Source organism: Agrilus planipennis, unplaced genomic scaffold, assembly GCF_000699045.2.
Source record: "Agrilus planipennis isolate EAB-ADULT unplaced genomic scaffold, Apla_2.0 scaffold59, whole genome shotgun sequence".
Taxonomy (NCBI): Eukaryota; Metazoa; Arthropoda; class Insecta; order Coleoptera; family Buprestidae; genus Agrilus; species Agrilus planipennis.
This window is the reverse complement of record NW_020438942.1, coordinates 121,023-139,898: the sequence shown is the minus strand read 5'-3', so window position 1 is coordinate 139,898 and position 18,876 is coordinate 121,023. Positions and strand designations below refer to the sequence as shown.

General features: G+C 36.8%; 2 protein-coding genes across 3 annotated transcripts in view; both read right to left on the bottom strand.

Moving 5' to 3' along the window:
* Window positions 1-1,962: 1,962 nt before the first annotated feature.
* LOC112904476 (fat-like cadherin-related tumor suppressor homolog) lies at window positions 1,963-6,073 on the bottom strand (the record flags this gene model as incomplete). Its single annotated transcript, XM_025974574.1, has 5 exons — window positions 1,963-2,050; window positions 2,742-2,782; window positions 4,542-4,868; window positions 4,948-5,094; window positions 5,164-6,073. Coding segments are annotated over 4 exons (1,407 nt in total), but the record flags the coding sequence as incomplete, so codon positions are not given.
* A 1,010-nt stretch (window positions 6,074-7,083) lies between these two features.
* The window catches only part of LOC108737875 (fat-like cadherin-related tumor suppressor homolog), a 39,088-nt gene continuing 27,295 nt past the window's right edge, over window positions 7,084-18,876 (bottom strand). The window contains exons 16-27 of one of the 2 annotated variants that reach the window (XM_025974588.1): window positions 18,056-18,765; window positions 17,853-17,997; window positions 17,617-17,778; window positions 17,240-17,557; window positions 16,295-16,837; window positions 15,217-16,235; window positions 13,465-15,150; window positions 11,949-13,347; window positions 11,733-11,879; window positions 11,327-11,653; window positions 8,647-8,835; window positions 7,084-7,665 (exon numbers count right to left, since the gene is read on the bottom strand). In XM_025974588.1, the coding sequence (XP_025830373.1) occupies window positions 7,526-7,665; window positions 8,647-8,835; window positions 11,327-11,653; window positions 11,733-11,879; window positions 11,949-13,347; window positions 13,465-15,150; window positions 15,217-16,235; window positions 16,295-16,837; window positions 17,240-17,557; window positions 17,617-17,778; window positions 17,853-17,997; window positions 18,056-18,765 (6,785 nt within the window). In that variant the 3' untranslated portion in view covers window positions 7,084-7,525. Of the gene's footprint in view, window positions 7,666-8,646; window positions 8,836-9,526; window positions 9,568-11,326; window positions 11,654-11,732; window positions 11,880-11,948; window positions 13,348-13,464; window positions 15,151-15,216; window positions 16,236-16,294; window positions 16,838-17,239; window positions 17,558-17,616; window positions 17,779-17,852; window positions 17,998-18,055; window positions 18,766-18,876 lie in introns of those variants that run through there. The other variant, XM_025974589.1, reaches the window with a different exon arrangement.

Here is an 18,876-nt window from a genome sequence, read left to right as displayed (position 1 = left end):
CTCTCATTTCACCTTTTAATGCAGAACTTTACAATGTTCATATGTTTTAAAGGGCAGTGAGGATTTTCTGCTGAACAAACATTTCTTCTTAGTAGCAGATTCATGATGACCTTCGAAATAAAGGTAGGTACTAAACATGTTCTTCTGTTTATTGCTTTTAATTATAATTTTTTAATTTCTATTTTATTATCTGCGGTTCATTTTACCTTTAACATTTAAATATGACGATATCTTTATTTTATCTCTGCCTCTGAATCAGAGGCATCTTCACAACGAATTAGAAAGAAGAAACCAAGGATTTGCACTATCAGGTTTAATTAAAGTCTTTTACGTTATACAATAAATTTCATATAAAATTAGTTACACTTTAGACAATGTTTCGCTTTATTTATAAATAACAAAAAAGAAAAATTGAGAAAATGTCTCCAATGATTTCGCTTCACAGACTCTTTCCTATATAAAAAATACGCATAACATTATACGGAATTTATTCAGTTGATATGCTAACACCGAACCATTGGGATTCGTATTACAATATATTCTTTTCTTTAAAAAACTTATTTTGTTTATTGGTCAGTTTTTCTTGTTCTTAATATTAATAAATAGATATTAGTTAGTGCTTAATCTATGTGTCGTACAACTAATAAATGCAACGATGACGTCAAAACGGCACCCACTATGACGAAGGTCCGTTAACCGGGACGACGATAAAATTTTTTAATGGAATGAAAGAGTTTACGTCAAACAGAAGTCTGATGAAGTGGCAAGTAATTTAGCGGCTTTTGTTCACTTTCGCATTCGGAATCTTCTAGTTCGCACAGATTTGCAGAAAGATCACTGTTACTCGGGTAGCCACCCAGAAGTGAGTGCCTTTCTTCAGCTAGTAAAAGGAAAAAAAAGTGTTGAACAGGCACTTCCTTAAATTGAAGTAATAAACAATATGATCACGTATTGAAGATAAAGAGAAACTTAAAAACCAAAATATTGTATAAAAAATTATACATTAAATTTGTTTGTTGAATTCATATGTTTAACAGTGAAAAGAGAACTAAAAGCGTTTAAACTTTCATTACGTTAAATTGTTATTCATTTTTTGATACAGTGAAAACCGATGCGATTTATTTTTTTTGTTGTAATAAGGTTGTCATTTGTAAGACTTTTATTTTCTTGGCCTTTTTTATATGGGATAAATATTCATAGATTATTATTTATTCAATTGGTTCTATTCGGAAATAACAATTGAGAATGTACAAAACGTTCAAACCAAAACTACCCCACTGATAACAAACTGTGAGGATTACTTTCATACCTGAGAAACATTTAAAAGTTTTAAGGCATTTATTACAAATGAAATAAAGTATTTTTTAAGAAAATGCAATCTAAGAATTGATGCAATGAAGTATACCCTCCAATGCACCGTTGGTGATTAACTTAGGCATGATAGTTGAATTGTTTTAAATCATTTATCTGATTGGCTAGTTGTGGGCGGCCATCTTGTGAATCGATTCAAATCTACGTCAAGTCGCACATGTGCTACTGGGGAATTTCTTCAACGAATTAGAGCAAGAGTGAGGCTCCATTTATCAGAATTAAAATAGAGGTACTTTAACAATGGGTAGCTCGACTTTATTGAGGTTTTCGTCACACTTTAGGAAATTCATTGCTACTTAACGCCAATCAAAATAGATAATTTTAAAGTACAAATGCTGTCTATAAAGCTGCATCCTAAAGTTAATTGGCAAAACATTATAATTACATTTATTTGGTAATTTCACTGAAAAGTTTGATAAGCGATCCTGGTTTTTGCAAAAACCGTTAAATCTTCGCAAATAATAGAAAAATGTTTTGAAGGAAATCTTACCTAATGTTGTAATAACTGATTCGGTTTCGTCGTCTCGAATGGGCCTCCTTACACGACTACTAGGAAAACCATAGGGTTCTACGTCATCGGAATCTGGACTTAAACTATTAAGGCAGTCGCCTTCGGTCTCACTAGGAATATTATATCCATGTATCGGTAAATACGAATTAGGGTGACGCACAAAGCTGCCTGTTAAACGAAAATAAGTTAAAAATATCTTCAAACAGCTGGAGGAACACTCGATACTTTGATGCCTGAGACATTCTTAAGTATCCAAATAAACTAGCTCAATCTGGGGTTAAAATAAAAAGATTTAAAAGCCATTTTCATCGCATTCAGCTGACATAATTTTAAGTTTCTTTAAGTAAGATTGTAAAATAAAATGATTTTTAAAACAAATTATTTTGATATGAAAAAAAAAAAAATAAGAAAAACAGAATATTGCAATTGTATCTAATGTTGGAACAAAAATAAAATAAAAATGTACGTAAAAGTTGGGTTGTCCAATTTTCATGCCATTCATGCAACATCAAATATCAGCATTATGCTTAGCTATAGGTACTAGTAGGTAGTAAAGATAACACTGTTAATTTATATAACTTACTTGCTTTGTTAACTTTTAAAGGCACTGCCAGAAATAAAAACAAAACGTTTATTATTAGTGTCACAGACAGGGAAGACTAAGTATATTTAGTATCAAATCAAACAATAATGAAGTGTACTATTAAGGGGTTTAGTAAAAACACCTGTACGATTGCAACCTAAGTTCAGTATCACAGGTGCTTTATGGAAAATTCTATTTACAAAGATTAAAAATTGTTCACTCGCAAACGACACAAAAAAGTGCTTTCTAGCAAGCTTTAATAATATTAAAACTTACTAAACTCATATTTAACACTTAAACTGCAGTTTCTTTTCGCCCTACAAGAAGAAAATTTAAATTTAAAAAATGCAAATACGAGTAGGTAATCAAGGGAACGCATACAGAAATGGAATTGATATAAACATTTCTGTTATATTAAAAAATAAATACCCAACAGAAAATATTGCATATCTGCATTCACCTTTTATGTAACTGAAAGCGTATGAATTATTAACTGCGTTGTATGGTGAAGATTTAATGCACCTTATGATATTATTAGGTTAAAAAAATAATGTTTTTCGATTTTGAGGGTTTTTGTACAAAAATGCTGTCCCCCCAGGACAGGCAATCAATGTAGATTATCACAAATCAGTTTTGATCACAATGTTCAATCCTTTTATGTGTCTTCATGTGGAAATGAGTACTAGTTACATGAAGAACTCCACTGATTTCGTGCGCAAGATCTGAGAAATCAACATTGAAGCCAGGAGACATCCTTGCGAGTTTCGACATCGTTTCGGATCACTAAAATACCGCTGAGAGGGTGCCTTGACCTGATGGTCAATCTCTTTCAGATTTGCTTCACTGGAAGCTTCTTTGTATGGAAGGGGGACTGCTACGAGCTGGTAAATTGAAAGCCCAATAAGTCCGGTTATGACCAACGTGTTCATGGAACACATTGAGAAGAATGCTATCGAGACCTCGGAGTACAAGTCAACTGCTTGGTTCCTATACATGCATGACAGCTTCGTAATTTGGGAATACGGAATGCAAAAGCTGAACCACTTCCTCCAACATCTGAACAGACAATACCCCAGCATGCAGTTCACCATTGAGGCTGAGAATGACAAACAGTCAGTATTCTTCGAACCACCAAGTAGTATGACATCAACAGGACCTTGACTGAACGAGCTAGAAACCTCCAGGCGGAACTGGAATACTTAAAAACCGCTTTCGAAGCAAATTACTAAAAAATGAGGGAGATCAAGAGATCAATAGACTTGAACAGATTAAAGGCACCAGAGATTAACGAACGGCGCACTACCCCTCTAGCATGTTTATCAATTGGCAGTCTTGCAGAGACACGACATTAGTACCATCTTCAAACATACGAAGAAGACCCAGCAGACCATTAGATCAGCTAAAGACAAAAGGGGTGCTCTTTCATTCGTAGGGATCTACCGCATACCCTCTTCCTGTGGAAAGGTCTTTATAGGAACCACTAAGAGATCGATAGGGACGAGCCTTAAGGAGTACAAAGCAAGACGCCGGCTAGGACAGTGAAAAATCGGCTATGACCGAACACTCACTGAGCAACGGCGATCACAAAATAGTCTCTAAGAATTGCAAATTTTGTTAGCTTCGGTCAATGGAAAGATGGTTAGAGAGGTCAACAAGACTTTAACAAGAAGAAGAAGAAGCTCTCAGACTCAACCAGATCTGGAATTCGATCCTCAGGAACACTTAAATGGTAGTGACCGGTATGCCCCCCCCCCAGCATCGGAGCCATCAGACTCAAATTAGGATAGCATCAGTTCACTAGATAAATAGTTTGGACGCATTTGGGTAATGGGAATTTAATCACCATACTTGGTTATTAGGCAGAAGTGACGTTAGGTAAACCGTTTAAAAATTACAAAAACAATTTGATTATGTGCTGTATAATAAAATCGCAGACTTGTGAATTTTTTAAGTAAATTTGGATTCTGTTTATAATGAACAAGAATGCATTTATGTTAAATGCCTACCTTTAACTATGACTACGGCCCCACCCAGTATACTTTATTTTTATACCCAAAGTAATTTTTAAAAACTTACCTGAAGTGAATTGAAATTCTTCATTACAACTATTAAGGGCATTAAGATTAGGACTAGCTGCTCTTGCGTCAAGTTCGCTATCGGCCATACACTCTTCCGACTCCAAGTCTTCGTTCAAAGGGTCGCGATTTCTCGGCTCGTCAATGCGATGCTTTTGATGCGAGTGCGATCCTGGCAAGTAATGGCACTGGTGAAGGAGTGACTGGGACTCATTACTTTCATTACTGTGAAAACTGGACGAATCGGGAACTTCGCTACCCGGCACCTCAGTAATGTTTGGTAAAGTCTGACTATGTCTCGCCCAGTCCGAACAATCCCAGTGGTAACCTACAACATCGGATAGCATCGGGTTAAAATTTAAAGTCAATACGATGATCAAAAGTGTATGAGATCTTATTCTACTTACTTCCAACTGTTCTTTGGTCTTCTTCAGATGAGGTGGAAGTTACAGAGGGGTATCCATTAAATTTACTAATGACAGGCACTGTATTACTTTTTCCTCCATATAACCTGGTAACGTCACTATTGGCAGATCCGCTTGATAATTTTAAATCTAAGCACAGAAACACATGTTATTAGTAATTTTGTTCGTCACATTTTATTGATTGATAAATGAGCTTACCATTTTTAATTTTTTGTTTCTCATACGAATTAGCCAACTGCATTTGTTCGGCCCACGTGGTCTTTAATTCAGTGTGATTTCCGATCGAATTCTGTTGCGAATTTAAATTTCGCACGTAATCGGCTGGGACTTCAAGTTCATCTCCGGCCGAACCGTAGCTGCGCAGGGTATCCAAATTATTCAACAAAATTGCATTATTACAAACATAAGGAGACTCCATTTGTGAGCTAGGAGTATACGATAAAGGCCTAGGTAAACAAATCGGCACGTCTCTTTGATTGACTTCTAAATTACTCAGTTTCGAACCTCGTTTGACTTCAGCTACCTCGTTAGGTTTGTTATTATGGTGCTCTTTTCTTGTTTCATTGTTTATTATGTTCTGATGTCTTTGCGATCGTTTTCCTTTCAACTTTACAACACAAACTATTAACGTAATTATGAGCAAAATTAAAAGAAGCGCAGCTACACCAATGTATATAAGGAATTCCAACTTTATGTTGTATATACTAGCCAAGATTGATTCGGATCGTGTAAGCAGGTTACAATAAACACCAGTGGTATTTGGAGGACAAAGGCACTTAAAGCTGCCAATTTCGTTATGACAAACACCACCATTTTGACATGGCGATGACTCACACTCGTCGACATCGAACTGACAGAATTCGCCGGCAAAACCCCGACATTTACATAGCGGTCCATCATTTCCTTCTTCGCATACACCTCCGTGTTTGCAAGGGTTGGGTACACAATACTTTCCATATTCACAGCGTTTACCTGTTAGCCGTGGTACGCAATCGCAAGTATAGTCTCCCCCCATTTCAGCTAAGCAAGCGCCACCATGTAGACAAGGCGCAGACGCACAAGGATCGGTATCGAGCTCACATAATACGCCAGCGAAACGCGAGTGACATTTNTTTGATAACGTAATTAAGTATTTATTTATTTATTTTGTAACCATAAATTTACATTAAGAATTTTGATTGTTTTAGAAAATTTTGGAGAGTGTTCTTGTAATGTTTTATGTTAACATTGTATTATTTCCCTTTCGTAATAACTAATAAGTAATTAACATGGTTTGTAAACATTTAATATTGTTAATAAATCATAATAACAATTAATTTCGTTTTCTTGAGTCAATTCTAAAAATTCTCTTTCCTTTTATTCATTATCCTAAAGAATATTTGTTAAAAAACATCTATTTCATATCTAATCTCTATTTTTCTACTTTTCTTCGTTCTTCAGAGCAAAATCTTAATTCTAGCAAGTTGAAATACAGCTCTTTGATTAATTCAATGACTAGTAATATCTAACACGATATATCGTGCCCGACCGCTTTATCGCGGTTAAGTGTGTATTATTTAGAGGAAAACCTTTAAACGGATTCATTTTATGTTGCTTATTAAGTTAATTTATATTTTGTAGAATTCTCTCTATTTTGCTGCAAGTGATTAATCTAAGTTTGTGTTTCTTCGAAATAAACAAGTTCTTTAAAGTTTTTACAAGTTAATTCTTGAAGTACATTTGTGAACGAACAACATTAAATTTATCTATTTGACTATTCGCTAATAAAATTAGTAGTGTTTACGTGTTTTTGTGAACTGTTATTGAGACTGATAAGTACTCTCTCATTTCACCTTTTAATGCAGAACTTTACAATGTTCATATGTTTTAAAGGGCAGTGAGGATTTTCTGCTGAACAAACATTTCTTCTTAGTAGCAGATTCATGATGACCTTCGAAATAAAGGTAGGTACTAAACATGTTCTTCTGTTTATTGCTTTTAATTATAATTTTTTAATTTCTATTTTATTATCTGCGGTTCATTTTACCTTTAACATTTAAATATGACGATATCTTTATTTTATCTCTGCCTCTGAATCAGAGGCATCTTCACAACGAATTAGAAAGAAGAAACCAAGGATTTGCACTATCAGGTTTAATTAAAGTCTTTTACGTTATACAATAAATTTCATATAAAATTAGTTACACTTTAGACAATGTTTCGCTTTATTTATAAATAACAAAAAAGAAAAATTGAGAAAATGTCTCCAATGATTTCGCTTCACAGACTCTTTCCTATATAAAAAATACGCATAACATTATACGGAATTTATTCAGTTGATATGCTAACACCGAACCATTGGGATTCGTATTACAATATATTCTTTTCTTTAAAAAACTTATTTTGTTTATTGGTCAGTTTTTCTTGTTCTTAATATTAATAAATAGATATTAGTTAGTGCTTAATCTATGTGTCGTACAACTAATAAATGCAACGATGACGTCAAAACGGCACCCACTATGACGAAGGTCCGTTAACCGGGACGACGATAAAATTTTTTAATGGAATGAAAGAGTTTACGTCAAACAGAAGTCTGATGAAGTGGCAAGTAATTTAGCGGCTTTTGTTCACTTTCGCATTCGGAATCTTCTAGTTCGCACAGATTTGCAGAAAGATCACTGTTACTCGGGTAGCCACCCAGAAGTGAGTGCCTTTCTTCAGCTAGTAAAAGGAAAAAAAAGTGTTGAACAGGCACTTCCTTAAATTGAAGTAATAAACAATATGATCACGTATTGAAGATAAAGAGAAACTTAAAAACCAAAATATTGTATAAAAAATTATACATTAAATTTGTTTGTTGAATTCATATGTTTAACAGTGAAAAGAGAACTAAAAGCGTTTAAACTTTCATTCCGTTAAATTGTTATTCATTTTTTGATACAGTGAAAACCGATGCGATTTATTTTTTTTGTTGTAATAAGGTTGTCATTTGTAAGACTTTTATTTTCTTGGCCTTTTTTATATGGGATAAATATTCATAGATTATTATTTATTCAATTGGTTCTATTCGGAAATAACAATTGAGAATGTACAAAACGTTCAAACCAAAACTACCCCACTGATAACAAACTGTGAGGATTACTTTCATACCTGAGAAACATTTAAAAGTTTTAAGGCATTTATTACAAATGAAATAAAGTATTTTTTAAGAAAATGCAATCTAAGAATTGATGCAATGAAGTATACCCTCCAATGCACCGTTGGTGATTAACTTAGGCATGATAGTTGAATTGTTTTAAATCATTTATCTGATTGGCTAGTTGTGGGCGGCCATCTTGTGAATCGATTCAAATCTACGTCAAGTCGCACATGTGCTACTGGGGAATTTCTTCAACGAATTAGAGCAAGAGTGAGGCTCCATTTATCAGAATTAAAATAGAGGTACTTTAACAATGGGTAGCTCGACTTTATTGAGGTTTTCGTCACACTTTAGGAAATTCATTGCTACTTAACGCCAATCAAAATAGATAATTTTAAAGTACAAATGCTGTCTATAAAGCTGCATCCTAAAGTTAATTGGCAAAACATTATAATTACATTTATTTGGTAATTTCACTGAAAAGTTTGATAAGCGATCCTGGTTTTTGCAAAAACCGTTAAATCTTCGCAAATAATAGAAAAATGTTTTGAAGGAAATCTTACCTAATGTTGTAATAACTGATTCGGTTTCGTCGTCTCGAATGGGCCTCCTTACACGACTACTAGGAAAACCATAGGGTTCTACGTCATCGGAATCTGGACTTAAACTATTAAGGCAGTCGCCTTCGGTCTCACTAGGAATATTATATCCATGTATCGGTAAATACGAATTAGGGTGACGCACAAAGCTGCCTGTTAAACGAAAATAAGTTAAAAATATCTTCAAACAGCTGGAGGAACACTCGATACTTTGATGCCTGAGACATTCTTAAGTATCCAAATAAACTAGCTCAATCTGGGGTTAAAATAAAAAGATTTAAAAGCCATTTTCATCGCATTCAGCTGACATAATTTTAAGTTTCTTTAAGTAAGATTGTAAAATAAAATGATTTTTAAAACAAATTATTTTGATATGAAAAAAAAAAAAATAAGAAAAACAGAATATTGCAATTGTATCTAATGTTGGAACAAAAATAAAATAAAAATGTACGTAAAAGTTGGGTTGTCCAATTTTCATGCCATTCATGCAACATCAAATATCAGCATTATGCTTAGCTATAGGTACTAGTAGGTAGTAAAGATAACACTGTTAATTTATATAACTTACTTGCTTTGTTAACTTTTAAAGGCACTGCCAGAAATAAAAACAAAACGTTTATTATTAGTGTCACAGACAGGGAAGACTAAGTATATTTAGTATCAAATCAAACAATAATGAAGTGTACTATTAAGGGGTTTAGTAAAAACACCTGTACGATTGCAACCTAAGTTCAGTATCACAGGTGCTTTATGGAAAATTCTATTTACAAAGATTAAAAATTGTTCACTCGCAAACGACACAAAAAAGTGCTTTCTAGCAAGCTTTAATAATATTAAAACTTACTAAACTCATATTTAACACTTAAACTGCAGTTTCTTTTCGCCCTACAAGAAGAAAATTTAAATTTAAAAAATGCAAATACGAGTAGGTAATCAAGGGAACGCATACAGAAATGGAATTGATATAAACATTTCTGTTATATTAAAAAATAAATACCCAACAGAAAATATTGCATATCTGCATTCACCTTTTATGTAACTGAAAGCGTATGAATTATTAACTGCGTTGTATGGTGAAGATTTAATGCACCTTATGATATTATTAGGTTAAAAAAATAATGTTTTTCGATTTTGAGGGTTTTTGTACAAAAATGCTGTCCCCCCAGGACAGGCAATCAATGTAGATTATCACAAATCAGTTTTGATCACAATGTTCAATCCTTTTATGTGTCTTCATGTGGAAATGAGTACTAGTTACATGAAGAACTCCACTGATTTCGTGCGCAAGATCTGAGAAATCAACATTGAAGCCAGGAGACATCCTTGCGAGTTTCGACATCGTTTCGGATCACTAAAATACCGCTGAGAGGGTGCCTTGACCTGATGGTCAATCTCTTTCAGATTTGCTTCACTGGAAGCTTCTTTGTATGGAAGGGGGACTGCTACGAGCTGGTAAATTGAAAGCCCAATAAGTCCGGTTATGACCAACGTGTTCATGGAACACATTGAGAAGAATGCTATCGAGACCTCGGAGTACAAGTCAACTGCTTGGTTCCTATACATGCATGACAGCTTCGTAATTTGGGAATACGGAATGCAAAAGCTGAACCACTTCCTCCAACATCTGAACAGACAATACCCCAGCATGCAGTTCACCATTGAGGCTGAGAATGACAAACAGTCAGTATTCTTCGAACCACCAAGTAGTATGACATCAACAGGACCTTGACTGAACGAGCTAGAAACCTCCAGGCGGAACTGGAATACTTAAAAACCGCTTTCGAAGCAAATTACTAAAAAATGAGGGAGATCAAGAGATCAATAGACTTGAACAGATTAAAGGCACCAGAGATTAACGAACGGCGCACTACCCCTCTAGCATGTTTATCAATTGGCAGTCTTGCAGAGACACGACATTAGTACCATCTTCAAACATACGAAGAAGACCCAGCAGACCATTAGATCAGCTAAAGACAAAAGGGGTGCTCTTTCATTCGTAGGGATCTACCGCATACCCTCTTCCTGTGGAAAGGTCTTTATAGGAACCACTAAGAGATCGATAGGGACGAGCCTTAAGGAGTACAAAGCAAGACGCCGGCTAGGACAGTGAAAAATCGGCTATGACCGAACACTCACTGAGCAACGGCGATCACAAAATAGTCTCTAAGAATTGCAAATTTTGTTAGCTTCGGTCAATGGAAAGATGGTTAGAGAGGTCAACAAGACTTTAACAAGAAGAAGAAGAAGCTCTCAGACTCAACCAGATCTGGAATTCGATCCTCAGGAACACTTAAATGGTAGTGACCGGTATGCCCCCCCCCCAGCATCGGAGCCATCAGACTCAAATTAGGATAGCATCAGTTCACTAGATAAATAGTTTGGACGCATTTGGGTAATGGGAATTTAATCACCATACTTGGTTATTAGGCAGAAGTGACGTTAGGTAAACCGTTTAAAAATTACAAAAACAATTTGATTATGTGCTGTATAATAAAATCGCAGACTTGTGAATTTTTTAAGTAAATTTGGATTCTGTTTATAATGAACAAGAATGCATTTATGTTAAATGCCTACCTTTAACTATGACTACGGCCCCACCCAGTATACTTTATTTTTATACCCAAAGTAATTTTTAAAAACTTACCTGAAGTGAATTGAAATTCTTCATTACAACTATTAAGGGCATTAAGATTAGGACTAGCTGCTCTTGCGTCAAGTTCGCTATCGGCCATACACTCTTCCGACTCCAAGTCTTCGTTCAAAGGGTCGCGATTTCTCGGCTCGTCAATGCGATGCTTTTGATGCGAGTGCGATCCTGGCAAGTAATGGCACTGGTGAAGGAGTGACTGGGACTCATTACTTTCATTACTGTGAAAACTGGACGAATCGGGAACTTCGCTACCCGGCACCTCAGTAATGTTTGGTAAAGTCTGACTATGTCTCGCCCAGTCCGAACAATCCCAGTGGTAACCTACAACATCGGATAGCATCGGGTTAAAATTTAAAGTCAATACGATGATCAAAAGTGTATGAGATCTTATTCTACTTACTTCCAACTGTTCTTTGGTCTTCTTCAGATGAGGTGGAAGTTACAGAGGGGTATCCATTAAATTTACTAATGACAGGCACTGTATTACTTTTTCCTCCATATAACCTGGTAACGTCACTATTGGCAGATCCGCTTGATAATTTTAAATCTAAGCACAGAAACACATGTTATTAGTAATTTTGTTCGTCACATTTTATTGATTGATAAATGAGCTTACCATTTTTAATTTTTTGTTTCTCATACGAATTAGCCAACTGCATTTGTTCGGCCCACGTGGTCTTTAATTCAGTGTGATTTCCGATCGAATTCTGTTGCGAATTTAAATTTCGCACGTAATCGGCTGGGACTTCAAGTTCATCTCCGGCCGAACCGTAGCTGCGCAGGGTATCCAAATTATTCAACAAAATTGCATTATTACAAACATAAGGAGACTCCATTTGTGAGCTAGGAGTATACGATAAAGGCCTAGGTAAACAAATCGGCACGTCTCTTTGATTGACTTCTAAATTACTCAGTTTCGAACCTCGTTTGACTTCAGCTACCTCGTTAGGTTTGTTATTATGGTGCTCTTTTCTTGTTTCATTGTTTATTATGTTCTGATGTCTTTGCGATCGTTTTCCTTTCAACTTTACAACACAAACTATTAACGTAATTATGAGCAAAATTAAAAGAAGCGCAGCTACACCAATGTATATAAGGAATTCCAACTTTATGTTGTATATACTAGCCAAGATTGATTCGGATCGTGTAAGCAGGTTACAATAAACACCAGTGGTATTTGGAGGACAAAGGCACTTAAAGCTGCCAATTTCGTTATGACAAACACCACCATTTTGACATGGCGATGACTCACACTCGTCGACATCGAACTGACAGAATTCGCCGGCAAAACCCCGACATTTACATAGCGGTCCATCATTTCCTTCTTCGCATACACCTCCGTGTTTGCAAGGGTTGGGTACACAATACTTTCCATATTCACAGCGTTTACCTGTTAGCCGTGGTACGCAATCGCAAGTATAGTCTCCCCCCATTTCAGCTAAGCAAGCGCCACCATGTAGACAAGGCGCAGACGCACAAGGATCGGTATCGAGCTCACATAATACGCCAGCGAAACGCGAGTGACATTTACATTCAAATCCTGTAGCCGTTTCGCGACACGTTCCACCATTTAGACAAGGTTGGGATGTACATGGACCTGGTGGTATAAGCATAGTGGACGATTCACAACTAAATTTTACGTTTGCGAATCGTTTAAGCACAGCTATCGAATTGTCTCCCGATTGATGCAAGGGAATTGAAACACGTGATATGCGCACGTCATCCATGCAGCCGTAGAATCCTCTTTGGACATCTTCGAAACCAAGGATAGATGGATGCTGATGCACTTCTGCACCGAGATACATTTCATCATTCTGAAGGTTGAGAACGTCATTGATTCCCGGTGCCGAACCTTGAGCCATATAATCACCATCGACTGTTATTTTAGCTGTATTTCGATCGCGTTCCAGGTGAATTTCGTGCCATTTACCATCAGAAATGTATGGAGATGTTACTCGAACGATGCCCTCACCACTTCCAAGGTCAAAACGGTACTGAACTACTCCATTCATTATCTGAAATATTGTTAAAGTTCTGTTGCACTAACCGTTCAAGACTCCCCTTCTTCCACCAAACAAGGAAGAAGGAGAGCAATCCAAAATAGATGGTTAGTGTACTATTGAAATACTTACCTCCAAGATATTATAATCGATTATTCCAGCGGCATACATTAAGTTTCCAGTGAGCTGAGTGGTGCGAACTCGTAAACTTAGACTGAGTTCTTCTTCGATTAATTTCTTGTTTATTATGCGATACTGGGAGTAACTTTTACCGGTAAACGATATTGGATTTCTGGCCACGTAGCACGTTTCGTCATGACACTTAGATATATCGACTTCGCAGCTGTTTCCCGCAAATCCCTCAGGACATTGACAGGTGTATCCTTCTAAAGAAGCATCAGGGAAGCATATCTTGTAAACAGGACACGGTTCTCTAGCACATTCGTTGACTATTGCATCGCATTTTTCGCCTCCGTACCCTTCCTTACACAAACATTCGACTTTCTTGTGGTGTTTTGGTGACACGAAGCTGACCACATCTGTAGCAATTGGTTCAATATCATTTTCGTGAAGAATGTAGCGGTCCTGACAAACCCCATGAACACAGAAAGAATTGGAACATTTCATTGCAGCTATATCGTCCACTACAAGTTTTGTACTTTCTTCTAACTCTTCAATTTTTCCATTCAATGCTTTTCTTATCGAATCTGATGTGTAAAACTCTTCCGCGGATTTACGAACAGCAAAGAGCACGTCCAAATCTCTTTGGAACAAATCCCGTTTCGATCGGAAATCTTGCAATATATCGGATGATGGCTGCACACTGACAATGATGACATCTTTAGAGTGACAATTCATAGTGGTTTGTACGGTTTTGACGAAACCTTTCTTGTGACTCAAAATAAAGGACTCCGGACTGACGTGACGAAATCTTACAGCGACAGCGTTTTCGATCATGGTTTCCGTTATTATTTCGACATTCACTTTAACAATGGTGTGGGCAGTAAACTTGCCATCGGTAACGGTTACATTAATGCGATAATCACCGACATCTAAGCGCGGAAGAGCTATAAGAGTTCCGTCTGTTTGGTGAATTTGGAATAATTCATGAGCCGGATAATTGACTCCCATTGTGGGCGCCAAAGAAAACGTGAGGATGTCGTACTGGTCTTGATCATTCGCCACAACTTTTCCAATTACTCCTCCGGGATAATCATCTCGATAAGAATTAACATATATGTCTAAAGGAGTAATAATCGGGGGATACTGAGATTCCTCAATTACTTTGATAACTACCCAGGTGTCAGAAAACAAAGGTGGAGTGCCATTGTCAAAAACCCGTATTTGGAGGAAATAAGTGTCTTTGATTTTGTAATTGAATTTAGTTGCAGTCCTTAGGATTCCATCCTGTTCTAATCGGAAAAAGTTACCCTCGTTCCCGCTCAAGAAATCAAAAGTATATGGATGAGTATTTGGTGGAGAGTCTGCGTCAGTTACAACAAATTTTAATATCGGATGGCCAATGGATTTATCTTCCTGTACTACTGCAGTATAATTAGATTGAACAAAAATTGGAGCATTGTCGTTTGCATCTGATATCTCAATAGTGACCAACACCTGATTGGAAAGAACCGGCAAACCACCATCTTTGGCAAGAACCTCAATCACATAATTCGAAATGGTTTCCCGATCTAAGTGATCGGCCACCGAAATGTAACCCGTCTCAGGGTCAATTGCAAACTGGCCATGATTGTCCCCCCTGATTATTGAATAGGTGATTTTGCCATTTTCACCACTGTCCAAATCGGTTGCAGTTACCTTTGCAAAAGTTTGTAATAATTTACTGAAATGTGTATTGATTTCAAAAGGACATATTGGACTTACCTGGACTATTTTATCATTTATCAAAGCGTCTTCTCGTATTCTGGCCATGTATGCACTTTGACTAAACACCGGTGCGTTATCGTTACAATCAATCACGGTTACGTTTACAGTTGCAACATTACTTAGAGGCGGAATCCCGCCATCGATGGCTTGGACCGTTAGGAAATATTCTTTGGCTCTTTCGTAGTCCAACATTTCCGCAATAGTTATCACACCGGTGCGATTATTTATAATGAATTTTCGATGTTCGTTGCCGCCTATGATAGAATAATAAACATCCGCGTTCACTCCCGCGTCTATCGACGTTGCCAATACACGCGCGATTTCCGTACCGACGGCGTCTATTTCCGGAACGGAAGCAAAATAGGATTTTCTTGTGAACTCAGGTGGATTGTCGTTGATGTCCTGGACATTTACGATCATACTGATTCTGGATGATAACTGCGGGACTCCTTGATCTATTGCTTCAATTGTTACGTTATACATAGCTTGAAGTTCGCGATCCAATGATTTCGCTAAGATCACCACTCCTGTGTTGGGAACGACCTTAAAGTGGTCATCAGATGATTCAGACAAGTAATAACTTATTTTCCTGTTAACACCAACGTCTTTGTCTGTAGCGTGGATTTTGGTCACGAGAGTTCCGATTTCGGCATCTTCCGGCAAGGAAACGGAATAATAAGGAATGGAAAATTGAGGACTATTGTCATTTAAATCGGATATGGTTATTTCTATTTCTGATAAACACTCCCAATCGGCATGTTCTTTATCTTGGACGTGGGCGACCAGTGAATATTTTGATTTTCTTTCTCGATCTAATAGAACGGCTGTACTTAGTAGACCCTCTTCTTTATGTAGTACGAAATCTTCGGATCCATCACCAGTTAAGATGTACTTTAACTTTGAATTTTCCGCTTTATCGATGTCATAAGCCAAAACTTTCAGGACAAATGATTCAGGCAAGAGACCCTCTGATAATGTTCTTCTGTATCGATGGTGAATACAGTATGGTAGATTATCTGTAAGGGTAAATTCAACAATAAACATAATTAAAAAGAGAGTGTTTCATATCCAATACCGTTCACATCTAGCACTTGGATATATACTTTTGTAATATCAGTAAATTTTCCGTCGGAAACTAAAACATCCAAAGTGTAATTGGCAACGGTCTCTCTGTCCAGTTGTTTGATTACGTATAATTCTCCAGTGTTTCGAATACTGAACTGAGAACCATCGTCACCAGAAGTAATGAAATATTCCACGGAAAAAGGCAGATCAGCATCAGCATCTCGCAGATCAAGTGTAAGGATCACTGTGCCAGGGAGAGCGTCTTCAAAAACTTCACTTTCGTACGTTCTGCTGCCAAAAACGGAAGGATTGTCGTTGTAATCTTTCAGTTTCACTATAACAGTCGTCCTTGCCGAATGTTTTGGACTACCGTTGTCTACTGCAGTTACGTGGAACTTATACTCGGACACCGATTCTTTATCGAGATCAACCAAAGTCGTAATTGTACCAGAAAAAGGATCAATAGCGAATGTGTTCAGGGTTTCTTCGGAATCTGAACTAAAACTGTACCTGACTTCGCCATTACTTCTTTGATCTTTGTCGTTAGCAACAACTAGAACAAAAAAAAAGATAATTTGCAAGACACCACAGGAAAAACATAAAATTATAAAAGACTATTTTCCTGGCATGATTGCCATGATATTGGAATTCTCTTCCCCGGGTGACCCGTCTATCGGTGTTCTCTCCAGCGGTGACAGGCATCCTCAGGTATTGTTTTTGAGCTGAACCTGTGGTGGTAGCACTTTCTGTAATAATTGCATAAAGATTGAGGCAGACCCAGGACACATGTTCAATCCAACAATAATCCCCAAGGATGCTTGCCATAGTTACCGGTGAAATTTTGAAGTGACAACTCCAACTGGGCAACCGTTTAAGAAGATCCACAGATCAGAAAATGATTTGCTATTAATAGATACCAGCCACTAGAAGAGGTTTATTGGAGTTTATAATTTACCTTTCAGTATTGGACTGCCTTCGTCCACATTTTCTGCGAGATTCACTATGTAAGGATTACTTTCAAATTGGGGCGAATGGTCATTTTCATCTAAAACTTGCAAAAATATTTCGGTAAGTGAAGTAAGCGGTGGACTGGAATCCGTTTCTGCCACAACACCGATCACATGCGATTGCTGAGATTCGAAGTCTAAAGGTCCGATCAGTGTTAATTGACCACTTTTATCGACATCAAACAGTTGCTCGTATTTGAAGTTTGAAACGATTTTATAATTTACTTTAACGTTCGAAGCCATTTTTAATCTTGTAATAATCGTTCCTGCATAACAATTTATTTAGATATATTGGAGATGTATATAAGTAATGATGGATGCAAACCTGCAGCCGAGTTTTCAGGAAGGAAAAACTTTTCGTCCTTCCTCTCAAATATTGGTGCACTTTCATTAGGTTCTTTGATAAGTATGTCAACTGGCACGTCATTATGCATAGAGCTTCCTCCAGGATTTGCTGCTCTGACAAAAAATTGGAAAAGGCGACCCGCTAAAAATAAATAAAATCGTACGTAGTTAAACTCATTGATTAATTATAAGTATTTCCATAATTTATTAACTTACTCAATTTTTGCGCATTACTCATTAGGAATAGTTCCCCAGTGCGTGGGTTTATCGAAATCAGATCATTAATACCTGCCAATTTCTTGTCGTAAATGGAATATTCAATTTCACCCGCAGCATCCTCATCTAAATCAAACGCTCGAACCTGTTCAATTAATTATTCTTTAGGACTCCCAATAATACCAAATATTTCTTAAATTTACCTTTAAAAAGGAAATATCCAAACTGTGATTTGCGTCAATGCTTGCTTTATATTCTTTTAAATAAAATTTAGGAGCATTATCGTTATCATCCAGTACTTTGACTCTGACGGTTACGAAACCTAATTTTCCGCCACCATCGGAAGCTACCACTGGTACTTCGTAAATTTTTTGCGCTTCTCTGTCTAACGCTTTGGTGGTCGTTATTTTTCCTGAATTTTTATCAATAGAAAACACTTCCTCCAACATTTGCGACTGTATAGAGTAAGTTATAGTTCCGAATTCTCCGAAATCCTCATCAATCGCTTTTACGGTGGTTACAAGTTGTCCCGCGGGTTTATTTTCTGGAACGAACGCGTCAACAACTGCGTTCGGAAACGACGGAGAGTGTAAATTAGCTGCCAAAAGATCGACTTTCAATTTCGCAAAACTCGTGTACACTCCGTCTGATACTGATACGTTTAAAATCGAACTCCTTTGATCACCGAAATTGGATAAATTTATGAGCGTGACGATTCCTTTTCGGGGATCGATAGAAAATGTTTGAAGTTGATTGCCAGATACTATGCCATATTTAAGATTCTTTTGGTCTATAGAATCGGGATCGAAAGCCTTTACCGCAGTGACGAATTGATCCCTTCGAGCGTGTATTGATAAGCCTGCTACGTATGACGATTGTTCGAATTTCGGAGTGTTGTCATTCATATCAATAACTGTAAGACAATAAATTACGAATAATGAAGTATTTGGTGTTTCAACAGTTTATTATCAATGCTTTACAATTGCTTCGATAGACGATCATTATCGAAAACCAATTGCAAATA